Consider the following 17,072-nt stretch of genomic DNA (forward strand, 5'->3'; position numbering starts at 1 on the left):
CAGCTTTTCACAGCAGAAGGAGAAAAAGCTCCTGATACTCTGCAGAAATAAAACCTGAGACAGGATAAAGACAATTTACTCTCATCACCGATGTGCCATTTCTATGATAAGAAGCAAACAACACAGTCTGTCTCTTTGTGGCATGTTCCCAGTTTTCCCACAAGCAATAGAAAATAAAAGGAATGTGTTACAGGCACAAGATAATCTAATATGGTAACATGAGAGATGCTCATCTAGGAGAATAATTTCAGAATCGGTAAGTAAGTATACATACAAGTAAGTTAAAATACATATTAAGAGTATTTACTATAGTTAAAAACATAGGCAAGAAGCTATTTTTCCCACTTACAACTGTTCTGCCTGTCTTGCTTTTTTCCCACCTTCCTATTTTGATTTGTCTCCTTATGTAGTTTTCTCAGAACTGGACCTTGGTCGCCAGTTGTGGAGTCAGGATGATGATTTCTTCGTTCTATATACGCACTATGTATGGTGTGTTTATATACACATATATTGATACGTACATATTACATTGTATTTGAAAGCAGACAGTGCAAGTGTAGAGCTAAAAAAGAAAACAATCCATATATTATCCTTTTCTTACTTTGCTGTAGGATTTCTGAACAAAAAAGGGTCAAACGTAGATACCCACATATCTTCAGGAAATGCAGTTTTGGATCTGGAAACTGTGGAACTGTACAACTCTATTTTCAGTCAATGCAGAATAATATAATAGGCATGGGAAAAGGAGGCAAAAGGTGAGCTGGAGGCCCTAACTCAAGAGTCCCAGCCATTACTGAATCCTCAGTGGCCAAATTTGTGTCGGATTCAGTTACTGCTGCAGCTTATAGAGCACCGTCAGCAACTTTTCAACAGAAAGCAAGTCTCTAAATAGATTCCATCACTATGTCACACTTGTCTACATTGGTAGAAGAGGGAAATAGCTCCTTCACCCTTGAACTCAGATCAGTGGAAAAGAGTTCACGTCTTTTTATCTCGAGTTACAGGGCTGACATTGGAAATATACTGTGCTTTCTATTACTGGATGGTTCATATTTTCCTTATTGTGCTAAGCAGCTTATTTTTAGCTGTAGTGACTGAACACTGGAAAAGAAGACTTGTGTCTTGACCTACGTGTTTAAAACAACATTTATGCATTGCAGGTGATGTCCAGCCTCTATTTTAAGGGATCCCTGTAAACAATTATTTAATAAAGTATCTGCATTCTGTAGCTTAAGGCTTGTCTACAAGCTAAGACTTTGCTGTTCAAGTCTGCAGGATTAGTCAAAGCAGCAAGAAATTTGTAAATTGGGTCAAGAATCCTAATTAAGGCATCTTAAATACTGAAAGAACTTGATCATTCAGCAAAGCTGGAGAGGTTAGACCAGTTTTCATGTCTTTTCTAGTAAATATGCAGTAGGCTTAGGGTGAGACCCAGGCTGCTTGACTTAGGTGCCCAACTGAAAAACCCAGACCAAAGAAGTGTCCATACTTGCTTACTGAGAGCTTGACTGAGAGCAGGCCTGTCCTGTCCTCCGGCTGCTGCAAGAAGGTGGTGGCTGCTGGCCAGATCTCCTCCTCTGGGATGGAGAGGCCAAACAGGAGGGCTGGCAGACAGGGGATGGAGCTCTGCCCTCGCACATCAACCAACAGTCCAAGGGCAGCAAGAGGAGAATGCTTCCAGGGGCTTAGCAAACTGGTGCTCCTGCTTTGTGCAGGTATAGGGACCGAGGAGAGCACTCAGCGTCCCTATGGAGAAATGGGGTGTTCTGGACATCTTCATGGCTGTGAAATCAGTCTCAGGAAAATCTTTTTTTTCTCAGAGCTTGCCTGACTGCAACTGCCTTTTCTCCCCACCCACATGCAGATTTCTTTCCAAACTGATTCCTTTCATCAGCTGAAAGTTTGTAGAGGAGGTTCTGAGATATAAAATCTTGGGATGCTTTAAATGGATTTCAAAATCTCCTAGTCTGATATACCCAGTGAATGATATCCCTTCTCTGGAAGTGTATCTGAGATGCTGTTAGTCCTTCAGGGTTTATATATTAATGTGATCTCCAAAGAGGCAAGGAAGTGGGATTGCTAAAATGAGCTTGCACTTGTTTTGTGACATCAAGTTTCTGCCTGATCCAAGTCAAGCTAACACTTAAGGATAATGTCATATATTTAAAGAGGTTCTTTTTACTGCTGATTAGCATCAGAGAAAAATATAATCTGGGGGTCTGAGTTTTGCAGTACCCCTGTGAAAGAGAGGTTTCTGCAAATAGCAAGAGACCTGATGAAAACTTCCTAGACATTCCCTATTCAAGCACCGGTCAGATATTATTTCTTCCAAGCATGAATTCCACTGCCAGAGGATGCAAGCGGTCTGTCCACAGAAAAGACATAAATAGCACTTGGGAAGCACAGAAATATCAAAATATTTCCCAGTTAATAGCTGTTCTTTTCTCAAGCACGATTATTTAGGAGTAAAGAGGGGAAAAAACCCAAGAGGCTTCTTGGCTGAGGCTATTACTGAGATTTAAAATTATAATAACGGGAATCTATTTTTAATAAACTGCTACTGCAATGTTTATTGCAGTTAAGAATAATTGTTATGATAACTCAATTTGTGGTTAATATTTTTAAAACAGAAGCGAGAAACATTATTATAGAACTTTTTCAACCTCTACAATTATCTTCCCCTTTTTTACATTATAGACTCTTTGATGGCACAGTGGGAGGCAGGAAGAGAGTGTGTTTCTTTCCAATTTCTGTCCCACCCAGTTTCTGAATGCAAGATTTGAATGACAGCTTTGGAGGACAAAGGACTGACTCATTTGTTAACATCCCAGGTAAACTTTAGGTAATAATTGTTGACATTTCTGAATATTAATATGAAAAAGTGCCTCAGTTTTGATCTGGAAGGACCTAGTATACTGTTGAGATGATTGCCCAGTATGCCTATTCCTTGAGGACCTGATCTTGCTAACCAAGGGACAACTGTGGGGAGGAGAACAGTAATCATAAACCTAAACTTCTGAGAGTTTTGATTTTGAGAAAGATGCAATGCTAATAACGTATTGACATAATTTTTATACCATGAAGAATATCAACACTGCACAGAGGTTAGGAATTGAAAATGCACTTTTCTAAAGGATGTGATTTATCCCAGGTGTTTAAAATACTGCTGTGCTATCTCTACTGCTTCAATTTTCTCTTTTAATGTGTCTCTTGGGACATGACTATTCTGATGGTTTACAGAGAACTGTCACCATCTGCAGTGGGTCAGCTTCAAGGCCTGGGCAGATTAGATCTGCCAGTTCTGTGAAGTCCACAAAAACCCATGTGCAGGTCTGCATCCATCCCTTCATTTTCAGAAGCTATGCAGAGACTGTTGTTAAGCAGCAATTTCAGTTTGCTTGGTGGTTTATAATGTGTTATTGTAAAAGGAAAAATAATGATGTTATTGTTGATGCTGAAGCAAAACCTACAAATAATCTCATCTTTTTCCAAAAATCTGTCTGAGTTGTAAAGATCAGAATGCAAGAATGCATAAGACATGCTTTCAAAACACTGAATGTAGGAATTAGTTAAAAATTCTTACTTCCCTGTTCCATTTCCTGTAGCTATGACTTTTGAAAAGTTTAAGAAAAATGCAACTCCTAAAATACTTTTTATTGAAGACTGTTTAATAACACCTTCTCTATATACTTGAAACTTTTGGCCTGGTGTCAAGGCAATGATGCAGAAAACATGTACAGCTGCTTGTACAGACAACTAGAAGTAGCCTCATACCTAAGAAAGCTGATTGATATTCAAGGATCACCCACTCCAAGCTCAATGAGCCGAAACTCAGGCAAAAATGCCGGGAGGCCTGCATGGATGAACAAGGAGCTCCTGGCAAAACTCAAACACAAAGAGGGAGTACACAGAGGTTGGAAGCAGGCACAGGTAACCTGGAGGGAATACAGAGACACTGTCCAAGCATGTAGAAATGTGGTCAGGAAATTCAAAGCCCAACTGGAGTTGAATCTGGCCAGGGATATCAAAGACAACAACAAAGGCTTCTGTAAGTATATAGGTGACAAAAGGAAGGCCAGGGAAAATGTGGCCCTGCTGCCAAATGGAGCAGGGAACTAGTGACACAGGAGATGGAAAAGGCTGAGGTACTGAATGTCTTATTTGCCTCAGTCTTTACTAGCAAGACAAGCCTTCAGGAATCCCAGGTCTAAGACATTAGTGGAAGAGTCTGGAGTAAGGAAGACTTGCCCTTAGTGGACAAGGATCAGGTCAGGGAATATTTAAGCAAGCTGGACATATGTAAATCCATGGGCCTTGATGGAATGCACCTACAAGTGCTGAGAGAACTGGCAGATGTAATTGTGAGGCCACTCTCAATAATTTTTGGTTGATCATGGTGGTTGGAAGAAGTGCCTGAAGACTGGAAGAAAGAAAATGTCACTCCTATCTTCAAGAAGGAGGACCCAGGAACCTACAGGTCACTCAGCCTCATCTCCATCCCTGGGAAGGTGATGGAGCAGCTAATTCTGGAAAACATTTCCAGGCCTATGAAGAACAAGAAAGTGACCAGGACTAGTCAGCATGGATTCACCAAGGGGAAGTCATGCTTGACCGACCTGATAACCTTCTGTGATGACATGACTGGCTTGGTATATGAGTGGAAGTCAGTGGACATTGTCTACCTTGACTTCAGTAAGGCTTTCGACACCGTCTCTCATAAGATCCTCATGGAGAAGCTGATGAATTATGGGCAGGATGAGGAGACAGTAAGATGGATTGAAAATTGGCTGAACAGCCAGGTCTAGGGGATGTGATCAGTGGAAAAAAGTCTAGTTGGAGGCCAGTAACTAGTGGTGTACCCCGGGGGTCAATACTGGCTCCAATCCTGTTCAACATCTTCATTAACGATCTGGATGGTGGGACAAAGCATACCCTCAGCAAGTTTACTGATGATGCAAAACTGGGAGGACTGAGAGGATTGTGCTGCCCTCCAGAGGGACTTTGCCAAGCTGGAGAAATTGGCTAACACAAACCTCATGCAGATTAACAAGGGGAAGGGCAAAGTCCTGCACCCATGGAAGAACAACCCCATGCACCAGTACATGCTGGGAGCCACCCAGCTTGAAAGCAGTTTTGCAGAAAAGGCCCTGGGGCTCCTGGTGGACCAAATTGAACACGAAGCAGCAATGTGCCATTGTGACAAAAAAGGCCAGCTGTAAGCTGGATTGCAATAGGAGTGTTGTCAGCAGGTCAAGGGAGGTGATGCTTCCCTCAGCACTGGTGAGGCCACACCTGGAATGCTGTGTCCAGCTCTGGGCTGGACAGTGCAAGAGAGATGTGGAGCTACTGCAGAGAGTCTGGCTAAGGGCTGCTAAGATAAGGGAATGGAACATCTCTCCTATAAGGAAAGGCTGAGAGAGCTGGGAGTGTTCAGCTTGGAGAAGAGAAGGCTCGGGGGGGATCTCATCAATGTATACAAGTACCTGAAGGGAGAGTGCAAAGAGGATGGAGCCAGACTCTTCTGAGTGGTGTCCAGTGACAGGTCCAGAGGCAATGGGCACAAACTGAAAGACAGGACGCTCTGTCTGAACATCAGGAAACATTTATTTTCTGTGAGAGTGACTGAGCACTGGTACCCAGAGAGGTTGTGGAGTTTCCATCATTGGAGATACTCAAAACACAACTGGACACAGTCCTGGACAACCTACCATACATGGCCCTGCTTGAGTAGGGGGGTTAGACCAGGTGACCTCCAGAGGTCCCTTCCAACCTCAACCATTCTGTGATTCTGCGATGCAATAACTGCATTCAGCTGAAATGTAGAGTTGTGTACTACAGCGCAATACATTTGGCAGTCCAAATTATACAAGAATAACCATGACAAATATCCAGATCATTCTGAAGTGCTGGTGCATGTCTCAGATTTAGTATGCCAAAATCACTTTGTTTCCTTATTTAATATTTTCTGTGACATTAGGTGTGATTGTTGTATTTTTTTTAATAAAATTATCATTATTGTTTCATGGCAAAATCCTTGCATTTTTTGCTCCCATGTCTAAGCTGACTTCATGAAACTGATTATTGTTTTTGTAAATGTCAGGAAAAAGGTGTAGAAATCCAGAAGTCAGAAGCAGTTCTGACTGCTGACCTGAGCGTGTATCTGCAGCACAGCTGACTGGAAGGGAAAAGGTCTATTAGAAGACTTACAGTGGGCTAGAATATGAGGCAACCAACTATTATGCATTACTAATTACAAAGTTAGAGTTGTACGTAATGTGTAGAAGTTCTGAAAACATAACCTTAATTCATAGTGCTAGAAATGATCAATTACTAAGCTTGCCTAGACATCTGATGAGCCGTACAAATGAAATTCAAACTGATGGGGTGATCAAATGTTTGATTTAATTTCTGAATGAAAATGGTATGGAAGTTGAGAATGTCACAGCAGGTGGTTGATGTCAGCCCCCAGAATACAAGTCATGGAATCTTGATCACCCCTTTTCCTCCTCCAGTGAAAAAACATTCAGGTTCCCTCCTTCCCATTAACTATCTCAGTTTGGAGCAACCTGAGGTCTCAAATGCTACCTGTTGGAAAAAGCAGATGGTTTGATCAGCAGGCTTGACTATACAGGTACAAAAGAATCCTATGAGATGCTCAGGAAAAGCAAGGGAACAATCTGTGACGTGAGTTGGGATGCCCCCAGAAACTCACAGGAAGGTCTTCTGAAGTCAAGCCTCAGGTGGTCTAACGTTTTGCTTGCTCATACCAAACACTTATGGTAGCAACAAGCTAAGTAATAGCTCAGTCAGTTATGGCTGACAAAGTCCTCACCAGTAAACTCCACTGTTATCTTTCTTGAGTAAAGTTGCAGCCTTGCCATTGGGTAGAATCATAGAATCATAGAATCATAGAATCATACAGGTTGGAAAAGACCTCTAAGATCATCGTGTCCAACCGTCAACCCAACACCACCATGCCCACTACACCATGTCCCTAAGGGCCTCATCTACACGTCTTTTAAATACCTCCAGGGATGGTGACTCCACCACTTCCCTGGGCAGCCTGCTCCAAGGCCTGACCACTCTTTCAGTAAAGAAATTTCTCCTAATGTTCAATCTAAACCTCCCTTGGTGCAACTTGAGGCCATTTCCTCTTGTCCTATCGCTAGTTACTTGGGAGAAGAGACCAACACCCACCTCGCTACACCCTCCTTTCAGGTAGTTGTAGAGCGCGATGAGGTCTCCCCTCAGCCTCCTCTTCTCCAGGCTAAACAACCCCAGTTCCCTCAGCTGCTCCTCACAAGACTTGTGCTCCAGGCCCTTCACCAGCTTCGTTGCCCTTCTCTGGACGCGCTCCAGCACCTCCATGTCCTTCTTGTAGTGAGGGGCCCAAAACTGAACACAGTATTCGAGGTGCGGCCTCACCAGTGCCAAGTACAGGGGCACGATCACCTCCCTGCTCCTGCTGGCCACACTATTTCTGATACAGGCCAGGATGCTGTTGGCCTTCTTGGCCACCTGAGCACACTGCCGGCTCATGTTCAGCCGGCTGTCAACCAGCACCCCCAGGTCCTTTTCCTCCGGGCAGCTTTCCAGCCACTCTTCCCCAAGCCTGTAGCGTTGCCTGGGGTTGTTGTGGCCGAAGTGCAGGACCCGGCACTTGGCCTTGTTGAATCTCATACAGTTGGCCTCGGCCCATCGATCCAGCCTGTCCAGGTCCCTCTGCAGAGCCTTCCTACCCTCCAGCAGATCAACACTCCCACCCAACTTGGTGTCGTCTGCAAACTTACTGAGGGAGCACTCGATCCCCTCGTCCAGATCATTGATGAAGATATTGAACAGGACCGGCCCCAGTACTGAGCCCTGGGGAACACTGCTCGTGACCGGCCGCCAACTGGATTTAACTCCGTTCACCACAACTCTCTGGGCTCGGCCGTCCAGCCAGTTTTTTACCCAGCGAAGAGTGCACTTGTCTAGGCCGTGAGCCGCCAGCTTCTCTAGGAGAATGCTGTGGGAGACAGTGTCAAAGGCCTTACTGAAGTCCAAGTAGACCACATCCACTGCCTTTCCCTCATCCACTAGGCGGGTCACCTGGTCATAGAAGGAGATCAGGTTGGTCAAGCAGGACCTGCCTTCCATGAACCCGTGCTGGCTGGGCCTGATCCCCTGGTTGTTCCGGACATGGCTCGTGAGCGCCCTCAAAATGAACCGCTCCATGATCTTCCCCGGCACCGAGGTCAGGCTGACCGGTCTGTAGTTCCCCGGATCCTCCCTCTGGCCCTTCTTGTAGATGGGAGTCACATTGGCGAGCCTCCAGTCGTCCGGGACCTCCCCAGTTAACCAGGACTGCTGGTAAATGATGGAGAGCGGCTCGGCAAGCTCCTCCGCCATCTCCCTCAGTACCCTCGGGTGGATCCCATCCGGCCCCATAGACTTGTGAATGTCCAGGTGGCATAGCAGGTCATGAACTTCATCCTCTTGAATTATGGGGGGTTTATCCTGCTCGCCGTCCCTGTCTTCCAGCTCAGGGGGCTGAGTACCCTGAGGATAACCGCTCTGACTACTAAAGACTGAGGCAAAGAAGGCGTTGAGTACCTCAGCCTTTTCCTTGTCCTTGGTGGCAACGTTCCGCCCCGCATCCAATAAAGGATGGAGATTCTCCTTGGCTCTCCTTTTGTCATTAACATACTTATAAAAGCATTTTTTGTTGTCTCTCACGACAGTGGCCAGGTTGAGTTCTAGCCGGGCTTTTGCCTTTCTAATTTCCTCTCTGCACGACCTAACGCGATACCTGTACTCTTCCTGAGTTGCCTGACCCTTCCTCCACAAGTGATAAACTCTCCTTTTTTCCCTGAGTCCCAGCCAGAGCTCCCCGTTCAGCCAGGCCGGTCGCCTTCCCCGCCCGTTCTTCTTGCGGCACATGGGGACAGCCCGCTCCTGCGCCTTTAAGACTTCCTTCTTGAAGAACGTCCAGCCTTCCTGGACCCCTTTGCCCTTCAGGACTGTCTCCCAAGGGACCCTCTCGACCAGTGTCCTGAGCAGGCCAAAGTCCGCCCGCCGGAAGTCCATGGTAGCGGTTTTGCTGGCCCCCCTCTTTACTTCACCAAGTACCGAAAATTCTACCATTTCATGGTCGCTAAGCCCAAGCCGGCCTCCGACCACCACATCTCCCACCAGCCCTTCTCTGTTCGTGAACAGCAGGTCAAGCGAGGCATCTCCCCTGGTGGGCTCGCTTACCAGCTGCGTCAGGAAGTTATCCTCCACACACTCCAGGAACCTCCTCGACTGTTTCCTCTCTGCCGTGTGGTATTTCCAGCAGACGTCTGGAAAGTTGAAGTCCCCCACGAGAACAAGGGCTAGCGACTGGGAGACTTCTGCCAGCCTCTGGTAGAATATTTGGTCTGCCTCCTCTTCCTGGCTAGGTGGTCTATAACAGACCCCCAGCAGGATATCTGCCTTGTTGGCCTTCCCCCTCATCCTTACCCACAAGCACTCGACCTCGTCATCACTACCATCGAGCTATAGACAGTTGAAGCATTCCCTAACATACAGGGCTACTCCACCGCCTCTCCTTCCTCGCCTGTTCCTTCTGAAAAGCTTATAGCCATCCATTGCAGCACTCCAATCGTGCGACTCATCCCACCATGTTTCCGTGATGGCGACTAAGTCATAGCTACTCCGCTGCACAATGGCTTCCAGCTCCTCCTGTTTGCCGCCCATGCTGCGTGCATTGGTATAGATGCACTTCAGCTGGGCTGCCGATTTCTCCCCCGACAATGGCGTGCGGTCCCTAGGCTCTTCTCTAGAGAGCCTGGTTTTATCCCCGTCCCCCTTTGAATCTAGTTTAAAGCCCTCTCGATGAGCCCGGCCAACTCACACGCGAGAATCCTTTTCCCCCTGCGAGACAGCTGAACTCTGTCCGTCGCCAGCAGGCCCGGTGCCGTGTAAACCTCCCCGTGGTCAAAGAAGCCAAAATTCTGTCGATGGCACCAGCCCCTAAGCCACGTGTTGATCCGATGAGTTTTCCTGTTCCTTTCGGTGTTCTGCCCTGCCACTAAAGGGGTAGATTGGTTTCAAAATGTCCCGTTTATCAAAATAACTTTTTGTTACAGTCTTTCTGAGACTGTCTTATAATTGTTGGGGATTATTTTGAAAAACAAATACTACTTATTGCACACTCCTAAACCTTTACTGCGACCATAAAAGTTGCAATAGGTAGCATTACAGGCAGTTTGAAAAGTGAGATCAGAAATTAGGAAGGAGGAGGCATAAGTTATTGAACGTGACATTGTACAAGAAAGAGATCAAGTTGGGGGAGAAGAAAAAAAAAGCACCATGAAAACAGGTAAAAGTTATCTTGAAAGGAAAGCCTGATTTCAAGGAAGAATACAGATGTGCTGAAGAAGCACAGTCAGTATTTCATCTCAGATGTTCTCATCTGCTTAATCTAAATATCTTAAATTTTTAAATTTCTTCTCCATGTTCCCAAATGTAGAATTATTTTGATTAATTGTATTTGAATTATTAATTACTTCCGCAGAATTTCTGAAGTGGTGGGTGAAAGAAGAAAGATGCCCAGTAAGTCTTTCCTCACTGATTTGAACATTAGAAGTACTGCTACTGCTACTGAAATAGCTTTCAGTACTGCTGAAAATTCTTTCTACCCATATATTTTGTTTAAAGCCCTTCATAAAGTAACCTTTAATAACATATCATTCAATATTTATGGGTCAACATTCGAGTTGCTCCACTGGAACACTCAATTTTTTTCAATGTATTGAAGCTAATTATTAATTTTATAATATATTTCATTTCCTTACTACAAAGGAAAGCTAAAGCTAATTAAGAAAAACAGGTAAAAATTCAAGCCATTTAAAGTAACAGAGCTAAAGATGGCTACAAGCCTGTAATTCACTAGAGGGGCTCTGGTGATGTTCCAACCCTGGAAGCTTTTAACTCAAGCACAGGGACCAAATTTTGGTGCTGTATGCCCTCAAGAAAATCATCTTTCTATCGAATACATTAGAATATTTCCAAATACTAAATATGCATAAATAATGTATTTGGAACATGAAAGGAAGAGAGTAAGCTATTTGTTAAAAAGAGATGATAAAAAATGTTTGTTGACTGACTGGAAAGAGAGGGCTGCAATTTTGACTTAGCTGTGAATGCAGATGCTTCCCTTTAGCAGAGCAAGGACAAATATTTACCTTACTTTTTTGAGTTAGAAATGAAAATTATTTCTATCTTTATCTATTTCTACAGCTCCTGGGTTTGTGGGTCTACTCTGTGACTACACAGAAATCAGCCATTTCACTCACTATTTTATTTCCTACTTATTTTCCTTCTTATCTATCTGTATGATACACTAATTCCCTGCCTTGTGTTTTATAACTTTCTACTTTCTGCTTGGACTTTTTCTTCCCATGTTCTTTTAGCTTTCCCTAGCAAAATCCTTTATGCTTTCTTTTCAGTGTCAGGTCCTGCTTTTGAATGATACCACCTGCTTTCCTGTGGTAAGCAGGAAAGCACTGTCTATCTTCCATTCCTCTATCCCCACAACTACTTTTCAATTTATGGTGTGTATTAGGCAAAAGACCATAGTTTATTCATTACTCTTTTTTACATATAGAACCATAGAATCATACAGGTTGGAAAAGACCTCTAAGATCATCGTGTCCAACCGTCAACCCAACACCACCATGCCCTCTACACCATGTCCCTAAGGGCCTCATCTACACGTCTTTTAAATACCTCCAGGGATGGTGACTCCACCACTTCCCTGGGCAGCCTGCTCCAAGGCCTGACCACTCTTTCAGTAAAGAAATTTCTCCTAATGTTCAATCTAAACCTCCCTTGGTGCAACTTGAGGCCATTTCCTCTTGTCCTATCGCTAGTTACTTGGGAGAAGAGACCAACACCCACCTCGCTACAACCTCCTTTCAGGTAGTTGTAGAGCGCGATGAGGTCTCCCCTCAGCCTCCTCTTCTCCAGGCCAAACAACCCCAGTTCCCTCAGCTGCTCCTCACAAGACTTGTGCTCCAGGCCCTTCACCAGCTTCGTTGCCCTCCTCTGGACACGCTCCAGCACCTCCATGTCCTTCTTGTAGTGAGGGGCCCAAAACTGAACACAGTATTCGAGGTGCGGTCTCACCAGTGCCGAGTACAGGGGCACGATCACCTCCCTGCTCCTGCTGGCCACACTATTTCTGATACAGGCCAGGATGCCGTTGGCCTTCTTGGCCACCTGAGCACACTGCCGGCTCATGTTCAGCCGGCTGTCAATCAGCACCCCCAGGTCCTTTTCCTCTGGGCAGCTTTCCAGCCACTCTTCCCCAAGCCTGTAGCGTTGCCTGGGGTTGTTGTGGCCGAAGTGCAGGACCCGGCACTTGGCCTTGTTGAACCTCACACAGTTGGCCTCGGCCCATCGATCCAGCCTGTCCAGGTCCCTCTGCAGAGCCTTCCTACCCTCCAGCAGATCAACACTCCCGCCCAACTTGGTGTCGTCTGCAAACTTACTGAGGGAGCACTCGATCCCCTCGTCCAGATCATTGATGAAGATATTGAACAAGACCGGCCCCAGCACTGAGCCCTGGGGAACACCGCTCGTGACCGGCCGCCAACTGGATTTAACTCCGTTCACCACAACTCTCTGGGCTCGGCCGTCCAGCCAGTTTTTTACCCAGCGAAGAGTGTACTTGTCTAGGCCGTGAGCCGCCAGCTTCTCTAGGAGAATGCTGTGGGAGACAGTGTCAAAGGCCTTACTGAAGTCCAAGTAGACCACATCCACTGCCTTTCCCTCATCCACTAGGCGGGTCACCTGGTCATAGAAGGAGATCAGGTTGGTCAAGCAGGACCTGCCTTCCATGAACCCGTGCTGGCTGGGCCTGATCCCCTGGTTGTCCCGGACATGGCTCGTGAGCACCCTCAAAACCAACCGCTCCATATATGAGCACCACTGATTACTTTCTGTGTATATAAGTAGCCCCACCCAAATGGCAAATGTATATACTAAATAAAAATAAAAAAAATAAAGTAAAATAAAATAAAATAAAATAAATCGTGTTTTCCGAAAACACAGATATAGTTATGCGTTTTTCCCATTTGAATCTTCGTCAAATCATGTATTCTTTAACAAAGACTGACAAATCTTCTGAGAAGATTTTATAACATGTTTGATTTCAGAGTACCACAAATAATCTACCTATGCTATTGTGCACTAGGTAGATGTGCACCTACCTAGGTGGATATCACTAGAAACAGCATTCTTTATGAACTGGAAATGTGATTGAGCCCCATAGATGGATGTCCCTCAGGCACCTTCAGTCAGTAAGAAGTTGGAGTGAGTTTAAATTTGTCTGAAGGTAGAAGGCTCCATATCCCTTGAGCTATTGCACTGTCTTCATTTTCTCCATTTCTTCATTTTCTCCCCCCTTTAGATAATCCTAGTCTGATATTAGGAGATGTCAAAGAGAGAATATAACAGCGCAAGAACCTCACTGAAGGGTTATTACACTTTTGACAAGCTACATGGCAGAAAGGATAGTACATCTTCTACAATCTGTCTTTATGAACTATTCTGATAGCAAACCTTTGCTCTCAAGCACAAAGTATTGCTGTAAGACACGTTTTATTAGTGGGTGGTTTGAGTTGGAGGTGGGCATATGTACTCCCATACGGTTTTACTTATCACAGAAGGGACTATTGCCTGACAGCTGCAGCTGTAGAGGAGTTGATTTGATGGCCTAGACAGTCCCTTTCTGTTCCTACATTTCCAAAATTTCATCAATTTCTGTATATGGGAGAATATACTCAAATGTTATATTAGCTGGGACAAAAAGCAATTATCTCTGTAAGTATTTACAGGATACATTGTGCAAGTTCTTTCTTCCTTCCTTATGATATATCCTCGCCTGTTAACCAGCCTAGGCATGGGGTGAAATGCTCACCCCAGGGACAAAAATGTTACCTCTCGTGTCTCACCTGGCCGATGTGCCTTCGGAACTGCCATGTTCATCACTCGCCCTCCATCCTGAGGTTTGGGGGGGGACGCGGTAAACCTGCAAATCCCCGACTCTGACGGCGTGCTTGAGGTCAGACTGTCTGTGTAGTCATTAGTCCCTGCCGTGAGCTGCTCCGACGATGTGTCTGATATGAAGCATTCTGTAATGGTGAACTTGGCATGTCTCAGCTGCTCTTCCATTTTTGCATGCTCATATGCTCTCGCTAGCTCTTCGTATGTTGAGGAGGCACTTTCTGTGGAGACCATGCTGCTTCTTGCTCGATCTAAACATCAGAAATATAAATAATGGGAGAAAGAAAACATCTGCACAATCCCTTTTGGGAAAAAAACTATGAACGTGATAGTATTTCTTAACAAAATGCAGAGCCCCTGAAATTATCAAGGTGATTTAAATGAGTCTACTTCACTATAAATGTCTGCATAATTTTTAGTTAAGTCAGTTGCTTGATAATTACAGATAATCTAAAGTGAAGTCTTATTCTGCTAGCAGCATTTTTTGGCTTAGCATTAAATTAATGGTTTAGAAGAAATAACCTTTAATGCATGAAAAAGGTTACTTTTTTTTTTTTACAAAAAATCATTTCTTTAAAAGTTAAATGACTTAAAAATGTTAGAAACCCACAAAACAGATTTAGCAAAATGAGGAACATCTTCTTTACATTATCTTTTTAATGCATCTCAGAAATATTTCTGTGAGGCGATGTCTAGGTGAGAAAGGTTAGGCTTTCTGTACCTGTTTCAATCCTATAACTTTTTTTTGAGAAAGCCCTAAGGACAAAGGTCAAATATAAAGGCAATGTCTCTCAGACATTGTCTCTCTAGACACCAGGTAAAATACTAACTCATTTCATACGGAACAAAGGTCTTAAGAAAGCAATATCGTTTGGTAGCTATCAGTGTGCAGTGATTCAGGTGCTTTTTTCAATGCTGCTGAAGCTAATGGGGGCTTCATATTTGACACACAGGCTGTTATGACCTAGAAGCTGTTCTTTTCTGCTGAGGAGTTTCTGAGAATATCAATATTTCTTAAACAAGCACTATTATTGAAGATGTAGATGGCTACTGATACACTAAAAAGAATTCTGGAAATGCAGCACTCATTTCTGTAGGGACAAATCACTGGTCTGTTGCACCCATGGCACTTCTACTTCAGTGGACTGGAAGAGCAGAGGACTTTCAAAAGTTCCTTTGGCAGAAGTCATGTTTCATCCCAAGATCTGTACAATTTCAGATGTTGTTGGTGATGTTCAATAAACAAGCACAATGTAATAGCTAATTCATAAAAATGGGACTCCTATAGCAGCCAGAGGCAACTGTGTTGTTATTGCAAATCTTTATCTTTTTTATTGTGCGCTAGGATCCTTGCATCAGTTTTCATTGTGCACAAAGAACAACACTCCTGCCACTTGTAAATAGGACCATGCTTTATTTAAAATGATAAGTACTTCTACAATATGCTGTAACTTGCTTAAGATTTTTAGCTGGCCAGAACTTAAACAAGGCTTTTTCCCCCCCTCCCCCACAGGAAACATCATCCTGTTTTTCACATTTGATTCGTAAATCACACCAAAATAATCTCTTTCCAACTTTCTGATCAACTGGAAACTCCTGGAAGGCTGCAGTTGCCCAGTGCCATAGAGCAGTGTCTGTAAATATGATGGTCATGCAAAAGTCCCAGTTTAGTCCATGAAGCTCAGGATGTGCAGCTTCTGTATCCATGCACTGGGGAGACTATTCCAGGAAGAATCTGCTTGAACACCTACTTTAGATTTGATGAAAGTTCATCAAATCATCAAGCCCAGAGTGAACTTCATGAAACCTAGATTCATCAGAAAATTTCTAATAGCCTCTACTTAGAACATTAGAACTTAGTTACAGCCATGAACTGCTGCAATACATTTCTCCTAAGCTTAAAAGCTACAGCTTTTAAACCTGGAATTGTTTTGATAAAAGTGCTAAACTCTGCCAAATATCAACTGCATCAACTAGATTCAGAAATCTGAACTCTGTGTTGGAAAAGTGATCAAATGTGCACATTAGTTCAATTGAGTCTTGAACACAGACTTTGGCTACATCTATTATAGTGTTTATTTGGAAATTTTAAACTTCTGAAGTACTTAGATTAAAGTGACTCTATTCTTTCCCGAGAAACTGAGTGTTATAAAAGAGCTACATTTTGGCACAAGAAAACCTTTCTTGAGCATGATGTAAAGCTTGCTATCCCTTACATAAATCACTGTGTGTTCAAGGGTAGACACAGAGTAGGAAAGTATCCATGTTAAAATATAGATTATGAAGTCTGTTTACAAAACTGCATGTAGTTTGTCTATTAAACCACGCAAACTGAATTCTCTGCCCTTTGCCATGCCCATTGGAAAATACACTTGGGTGACAAAACGTTGAAACACATGTAAGTGCACCTGAAATCTGGAATATCTACAAAAAGGGTTTCTGAGATAATATTTGTATCTGTATAACTGTTAGAGTTAATCCTTAAAGCCTTACGACAGTTCTACCTGAAGAAATCAGTATGGAATTTGTCAGCTGGCTAGAAGTATCTGTTGAGTGCCATTACCCTATGGAGACAACATAGGGGTCTACAAGTGTAAGAGGATGAATTGTGAAAGGATGAGAACTCCAAGCTATAAATTACTGGATGTAAGGGAAGTCAGATGCTTGTTCTTATAGAGAGAATAAAAACAGTCATACTGGTTTTCATGGTGAAAGGCCAGTCACACCTATTGCTTTGTAGCTCTAACACATAGCTTTTTCATGTGACAAACACTTGTCCCCTAAAATCAGGATGGAAGGTAGGCAATTCCTCTGAGGAGGCCAGAGTAAGCCTGGATTCACTTCTGTCAGGAATACCTTTGAATAGTATTTTACCTTTCTTCATATTTAACCTTTATTAGATTTGCTTTGTGACTATTCTTCTGCCTAATCATTTACTCATTTATTTGCCTTTTTTTTGATCACTTGTTCAGTGTAGGGCAGAGAAGAAAGCTTTTTTTTTTCAGTTACAATTGCATTTATAATGTGAAGACATCAAG

At 43.7% G+C, this 17,072-nt stretch overlaps 1 protein-coding gene across 2 annotated transcripts in view; it reads right to left on the reverse strand.

Moving 5' to 3' along the window:
* The window catches only part of DSCAM (DS cell adhesion molecule), a 390,627-nt gene that overhangs the window by 12,818 nt on the left and 360,737 nt on the right, over window positions 1-17,072 (reverse strand). Inside the window, exons 30-31 of one of the 2 annotated variants that reach the window (XM_075172887.1) lie at window positions 13,983-14,285; window positions 9,084-9,091 (exon numbers count right to left, since the gene is read on the reverse strand). In XM_075172887.1, coding sequence (XP_075028988.1) covers window positions 9,084-9,091; window positions 13,983-14,285 — 311 coding nt within the window. The remainder of the gene's footprint in view (window positions 1-9,083; window positions 9,092-13,982; window positions 14,286-17,072) is intronic. The other variant, XM_075172878.1, reaches the window with a different exon arrangement.

This window comes from Calonectris borealis, chromosome 1 (assembly GCF_964195595.1).
Source record: "Calonectris borealis chromosome 1, bCalBor7.hap1.2, whole genome shotgun sequence".
Classification (NCBI taxonomy): Eukaryota; Metazoa; Chordata; class Aves; order Procellariiformes; family Procellariidae; genus Calonectris; species Calonectris borealis.